The sequence below is a fragment of the Tupaia chinensis genome, unplaced genomic scaffold, assembly GCF_000334495.1.
Source record: "Tupaia chinensis unplaced genomic scaffold, TupChi_1.0 Scaffold000410_1, whole genome shotgun sequence".
Lineage (NCBI taxonomy): Eukaryota > Metazoa > Chordata > Mammalia > Scandentia > Tupaiidae > Tupaia > Tupaia belangeri.
In genome coordinates, this window is record NW_006159915.1 from 4,156,444 (window position 1) to 4,163,776 (window position 7,333).

The following is a 7,333-nucleotide window of genomic DNA, read 5'->3' on the forward strand; positions in this document are numbered from 1 at the left end:
TTTCCTGGTGATTTTTTTTTTTTTTTTTTTGGCAGCGGGAGGTTTTTGCTATAGGGTGCGTGCGCTCACCAGAAAGACAGAGAGAGACAGAGAAATAGAAAACGAGAAATCACCCCCTGGGGGATGGCCACGCCACAGTCCCCTCTCCTCAGTTCTCCTCTCAGGATCTTGGGCACGCATGTACATGCACCTGGCGTGAGTTTAAGCCACCGGGTCTGGGACTCAAACCACGGTCAACTACATGGGAGTCCAGTGACATAGCCATTACACTAACTGCTGGTCCCATCATTGGTGATTTGAAGGCAATCTCTGTTCCTTGGCTTGTGGCAACATAACTCCAATCCTCACATAGCATTTTCCCTTCACATTTTCTTTTCCTACAGGGATGCCAATTATATTGGATTAGAAGTCTCCTCTCCTTACATAGTTTTTTGCTAGAGCTACTTCATAACAAAGTGTCATGGGTTACTTAAATAACAGAAAGTTCTTTCTCATACTTCTGGAGGCTAGAATGCAAGATCAAAGTATTAGCAGGTTTTATTTCTCCTGAAGTCTTTCTCTTTGTCTTGAAGATGGCGGGTCACATTGTATTAGGACCCACACTAATGACTTCATTGTAACTTAATCACCTCTTTTAAAGCCACCTCTCCAAATGCAATCACATTCTCAGGTACTGAGAATAAGGGTTTCAACATATGAATTTGGGGAGAGACATAATTCAGCTCATAACAATCTGTCCTCTGAGCCTGCAAAATGTATGTCCTAATGTGAAAAACATATTCACTGCCATCCCAACAGATCTGAAGTCTTCACCCATTCCAGTATGACCCCTAAGTCCCAAATGTAATCTAACACATCTGAGGTACAATTCCTTCTCAGTCAGAACTCTTCTCCAACTGTGAACCTGTGAAACCAGTAATGTTATCTGTTGGCAAAATACAATGATGGGACAGACACAGGATAGACATTTCCATTCCAAGAAGGGGAAGTCATAAATAGGAAAGGGATCACATGTCTCAGGTAAGTTCAAAATCTAGCAGGGCAAATCTTATTAATTTTTTTTTTTTTGAAAGGAGTTGAGAATAATCCTTTTTGGCTCAGTGCCCAGTTTTCTGGCCCTATATAGACAGGGGCCCTGCTTTCTGGGCTCACTGGGGAGATAATGCTTTCTCACCTCCACAGCCTTGGGAAGCATCCCTGCCCCTGAGGCATTAGTAATAGCATCCCAGCCCCCTGACACTCAAATACTTGAGGTAGCTTTACCCTCAGAAACCTAGGAAGAGATAGCCTCACCTATATTCTTTTGGCCTGTGGTGGCAGTGGAAGTCATGCTGATCTCTAAATTGTCATCAGGACCTTTTTTCTTCTTTTTTCTTTTCTTTCTTTCTTTTCTTTTCTTTTTTTTTTTTTTTAAGATGAGATGTTTATATCAAATGACTCAATAGTTTTGTCCTATAGAAACCTTTAATTGCCATAGCCTTGCTGGTATAATTCCATCTCTATCCCTGGATTCTGTTTAGAAGGCTGATTAGACCTAAGAGTTACACCCATAATTTCTTTATGTAGTGATTGGCCACACTTTGGTGGTCAATTCAAAACATACCTTCTCATTTTTTTGCAATGTGGATAGGCTGAAATTTTTCTGAGTCTTCAAGTTCTGATTCCTTTTTGCTTAACAATTTCTTCTTCTATTTTTCTCATGCTCCTCCATTAGCATTAAGAAAACAGGTCATACCTTCAGCACTCTGCTTAGGAATCTCCTCAGTTCAACATTTAGATTAATCACCTACAGACTACCTTCCAAAATGCCAGAACACAGTTCAGCAAAGTTCTTTGACACTTTATAACAAAAATGGTCTGTTGCCTAGCATCAAATAATAAGTTCCTCATTTCCATTTCAAGCCTTACCAGAAACATCTTTATTGACCATATTCCTATCAATAATCTCTTCAAAATGGTGTAGGCTTTTTCTTTTCTTTTCTTTCTTTTTTTTTAAGAGTGATTTTTGCTATAGGTCACAGGAGCTCACTGGAGAAACAGAAAGAGACAGAGAGACTGAAAGCAAGAAATCACCCCTCCATGGCTGGGGTGGCCACACTGAAATCCCTTCTCATCCATTCTCCTCTCAGGATTTTGTGCATGCATGCACATGTGCCCAGAGTAAATGGAAAGCCACTGAGTCTGGGGCTCAGACTGTGGTTGGCTCTCTGGGAATCCAACAATGTAACCATTATGCCATCTGCTGTTGCAGTATAGGCTTTTTCTAATATGCACCTCAAAACTTTTCTAACTTCTCCTTTACACAGTTTCAACATCACTTCCATGTTTTTAGGTATTTGTTAAAGTGGCACTCCGCTTCTCAGTACCCAAATCTGTATTAACCACAATGAGATACAATCTCATACCTGTTAGAATGGCTGTTATCAGTAGCATGAAAGATAGCAAGCATTGGCAAGGATGAGGAGAAAAGAGAACCCTTGTACACTGTTTGTGAAAATGTAAATGACTATAGTGCAGCCATTACAGAAAATACATGGCAGTTCTTGAAAATTTAGAAGTAAGCTACCGTAAAATCCAGTAGAGTCACTTCTGGGTATATATCTATTATAGTCTGTTCTGTTGCTAATAACAGAACATACCTGAAACTGGGCAATATATAAGAATAAGAGGTTTATTCCAATCACAGTTTAGAAATCCAAGATCCAGGGTTCACATCGGGTGAGGGTCTTCTTTCTCTTAGGTAACGTAGTGGAGGGCAAAAGTGAGCATATCTTTATTTATGTATCTCTTTCCTATTCCTTTTCCTTGTAAACCCACAAGACTTCAGTCACGGGGACCTGTCCTCATGACTTTTATCTTAATCTCCCAAAGGTTCCAGTTTTCTTTTTTAAAAAAAAATTATTATTTTAAAATTTGCACTAGGGTGTGTCCACTTGCTGGAAGGACACAAAGAGAAAGTGAGAAAGCCTCCCCATGGGAGATGACCATGCTACAGTTCCTTCTCCTTCACTTTCCTCTTGGGATTTTGGGCATGCATGCATGTGTGCCCAGAGTGTTTTTCAATCTGCTGGCTCTGGGACTCAAACTGTACAGGTCAGTGATGTGGGATCCAGCTGCTTTGACCACCACACCACTAGCTGGCCCCAGAACTCTACTTTTCGACTCCATGGCTTGAATACGTTTCACACTCTTAATCCCATTAAAACACAGTCTCAACACATGAACGGAGGAGACATTCAAACAGTAGCAATACCCAAAGTAATTGAAACTAATATGTAGAAATATCTACGTTTCTGTATTCATTGCAGCATTATTCTCAGTAGCCAAGCTACAGAATCAACCTAAGTGTCCATCAGCAGATGAATGGATTAAAGAATATATGGCATGTATATACAACCACATACTATTTATAGCCTTCAAAAAGAAGGAAAACCTGAGATCAGCTGGCGGCATGTTGGTTAAGGTGCTGGACTCCCACATGGCCAACCATAGTTCAAGTCCCAGACCTGCAGGATTTCTCTCTGACTCTCTCTATCTCTCTCTCTCTCTTTCTTTCTCTCTCTCTCTTTGGTGAGAGCATGAGCCTTGTAACAAACTAAGAAATAATAATAATGATAAATAAATAAATAATTCTTAAAAAAAAAAAAAGGCAAATCTGTCATTGTAACAACATAGATAAACCTGGAAGACTTTATGTGAAATGAAATAAGCCAGGCACAGAATAATAAATATCTCATGATTCTACTTACATGTGAAATCTAAAAGAGATGAAGCTCACAAAATCAGAGAATATAATAATAACTAGGGGCTGGGACAAGGAGGATTAGGAAGATGTAGCTAATTTAACCATTCCACAATGAATATATATTTTAAAATATTATATAGCACATGATAAATACATGTAAGGTTTGCTCATGTAAAAATTAATAATTATTTAAAAAGGGAAAGCAAATTCTAGCCCCATGATCCAAAAATTCTGGTTATAGATATAATTCAATAATCTAGAGAACCCTTACTACTTGCACAAGGAATATTATGGTCACATCATATATAATAGTAACAAAAAATTGAAAACTAAGTTATGGTATATTAGTAAGATGGGAATCTACACAATAGTAAGAAAAATTACCTAGACATGCATGTATATATATTTATAGATAGATAGATATATCAGTATGAGCAAGTTTCAAAAATACTATGTTGATTGAAAAAGCAAATTGCAGAATTTTTTTTATTATGAAATTAATTGTATAAATTTACAAATGAGTTCAAAACAAATTTTAAAATTTGTATTCGTTTTCCAGGGCTACCATAATGAAATAGCATGAACTGGGTGACTTGCACAACAGATCTTTGTGTTCTCACAGTTCTGGAGGCAGGAAGTCCAAGATGTAACTGTCAGTGAGTTTTGTTTCTCCTGAGACCCTTTCTGTAGCTTGCCAGTAGCCACCTCTTTGTTGTGTGCTTCATTTTAAGATAACTATTTCTTAGGGTCTTAAGATGATGCCAGTGACCCCAGAAGATGCCTTCAAGGGGAAAGGGCACTTTCTTCTGTCTTTTTATTAAGAGTGAAGAAACCTTTCCAGAGAGCCAAGAGTAGACTGGCTCCTGCATCTAATTCTCCAGCCTGAGTCCCCTGCCAACCCTAACCCAGGTTCAGGCCAGGGTGATGGAGTTTTCATAATAGTTTCTTGGGTTGTTTTTTTTTGTTTTTTTTTTTTAAACCAGGCCACTTTAATGTTTTTGTACAATTTAATAAGTAATCTTTTGATGACTGCAGACATGTGAAACTGGCTATATTCAGAAACATCAGTTATGATGGTTTTCCAGATGGTGTATCATCTTCAAAAATTACAAGGAGTTATTTGTATGTAACTGCTATCAAACCAGTAAGACAACATTTATGTATCCATCATTTTCAGAATTATTGGTAACTTGAGCATATTTCCCCCAGATAACCTTGCCTCCTTGTGTCACAAGGCCCAACTTGCTCACGTTCACCTCAATGACAGTACCTTTGGTGATAACAGCCAAAGTTGTTTATAGTGGGGATGAGGGGTTCTTCTTTACACCAAGTATTAGCAGGCAAAAGGTGGCTTTCAGTTCAGGATGTGTTATGTGGGCCTTCTTGAAATGTAAGCTCATTGGCCTAATGAATATTTCATATTTAGGTGGCTTTCTAGTAAAGCCATCTCCAACAAAACAGACTTTAATAACTATCCTCTTCCATGCCTTCTTCTTTCTCTTTCCTGTTCAAATAACTTTTAAGACTTCTGTTTCTCCCTGGGCTTGAACTTTGGGTAGAGGGACTTCCCATTTGCCCGCTTTCTCTTTCCATTTTTGTTTAATCATATTGGAAAGTACTTTAGCTCGGGACTGTCCTCTGTCCAACAGATAGGCAGGGACTGCTCCTTGTGAAGTCTTTTCAGTATTCTTCTGTTTGGTGGTCCTCTTTTCATGCATCTTGATAGTCTTTTTCATTTGTATTTCTCAGCATGGCCCTGTTTATGATAGAGCTTAGCCTTCAGACCAATCATCTTTTTTTGCCTTTTTTGAACGTTCATGAGCCTCCAGACTTTCCTTCTTTCTCTTTTTCTCATGGTAATCCAAATGATATCCATAGCATTTACGATATAATTCAATACATTCATTTTGTGGCATGGCGATGGCTGCAGAGTCGCCAGGAGCAGCCTCCCGGAGCAAAGAAATTGTCAACTTTCAGATCTCAGAGACCAATAAGCCAACCTGATGTGGTCAGGAATGGGAAAGCCATAATAGGTTTTGACAAATCATTGCCCCACCACATAGTGGCCAGGTTGAGCTTTTTTCCTAAAACACGTGGCTGTGTGAAGGATAGTGACTTGAAGAAATCTGGGGCTCTGTCAGGAATAAAGGGGGAGAAGTAGGTGCTTAGAGGGAACCGACATATCTGCTACATCTACTTTATGTGCAAGGGGTCTTCAGAAATTTCATGAGAAATGCATATTACAAGAAATCTATGCATGGATTGCAATTTTTTTGCACCAAAATAAATTTGTACTTTAATTCCATTTTCCACAAGCTTTTTGAAATCCCTTCATATTTTGAAATCTGTCATTCTACCTGAACTTCAGCTTCCTAGCAATATGATTTAGCTGGTTGAAAGCTGAGAACTTGTAACCAACCAAAAAATGCTAAGGACCTAATAGCTGGCCTCACAAAGTTGTTGTACCTTATCGACAAAATCTTTTATTCAACAAAGATGCTATGAGGACCTTGTGGTCCTTATGTCAAATGCGCTTATTTGATTAACAACCTCTTCACACATTAAAGGAGAACCACAGAGAGTCGGTGATAATAGCAAATCGTACTATGTCAGACCCTTTGCTAAGTGCTTTATGCCAGTTAATCCTTACAGCAACTTTCTAAGGCATGGACTATTACTAGCCCTTTTTGCATATGGAAAAACAAGCACAAAGAGATTTGTGCTCTTGACCAGTTATATAGATAGTTAAGTATAGGATAGTATAGTATAGTCCTAGTTTGCCTTAAACTAAGGAAGTTTCTGGAATACTGGACTTGGAAATATTTCTTTTTTCTTCTTTTTTTTTTTTTATGATAGAGAGTGCTTATATGAAAGAGAGAAAGAGAGAGAGAGAGGCATTCTTTCAAGGGGTTTGTCATGTTATGCTTGCTTTCCCCAGCTCTCTAGCTCCTCAGGATCCTGGGTAACCACATGGGGTATTTTCAGGCCAGCCGACAGATCCAAACCCACAGTTGGTCATGTGGTCTTCAGCATTGCACGGTCCCCTACTGTTGCTGTGCCACAGTGGCTGAATATTTTGTTTTTGTTTTTAAAGACAGGGTCTGGCTGTGTCACAATACCCCTGCCTCATCCTTCCAAGTTGCTGGAATTACAAGCACAGGCCGCTGTGCCCAGCCTTTCAGTTTAGCCAAGAATCAAACTCAGACTTTCTGTGTAGTTCCAGCCTGCAAAGCAGTCCTAGAAGTGCACTCCTTTGCAAATGGGCCAGAATTTTAAATCTTAAAATTGAGAAATCCTAGGCAAACCAAGATGAGTTGGTCACACTCAAAACAAGCAGAGCACGGGCTCACGCCCCTGCACAGCCGCGCCCCTGCACAGCCGCGCGCCAGAACGGCCCAGCCCCCACTCCGGGGGGGCCCCGGCGGCCGGGGGCTCACGCCCCTGCGCAGCCAGCCGGCCTCTCTGGCCTCCTCTCCGGCGCTGGATGGCCCGGAGGCCAAAAACAAGGTTGAAGAACTTGCAACTTGAGAAGATGATAGTTACCAGCCCTGCATTACCTCAGGGGAAAACAAGAACTACTCTGCCATT

At 40.0% G+C, this 7,333-nt stretch overlaps 1 protein-coding gene and 1 pseudogene across 1 annotated transcript in view; one reads left to right on the forward strand and one right to left on the reverse strand.

Annotated features, from left to right (window-relative positions):
- DNAH11 (dynein axonemal heavy chain 11) overlaps positions 1–2,461 on the forward strand; it is a 207,696-nt gene extending 205,235 nt beyond the window's left edge. Inside the window, exon 48 of the mRNA XM_006154490.1 lies at positions 2,333–2,461. Coding sequence (XP_006154552.1) covers positions 2,333–2,461 — 129 coding nt within the window. The remainder of the gene's footprint in view (positions 1–2,332) is intronic.
- A 2,420-nt stretch (positions 2,462–4,881) lies between these two features.
- Positions 4,882–5,661, reverse strand: LOC102499201 (ribosome biogenesis protein NSA2 homolog pseudogene; annotated as a pseudogene).
- Positions 5,662–7,333: the final 1,672 nt, after the last annotated feature.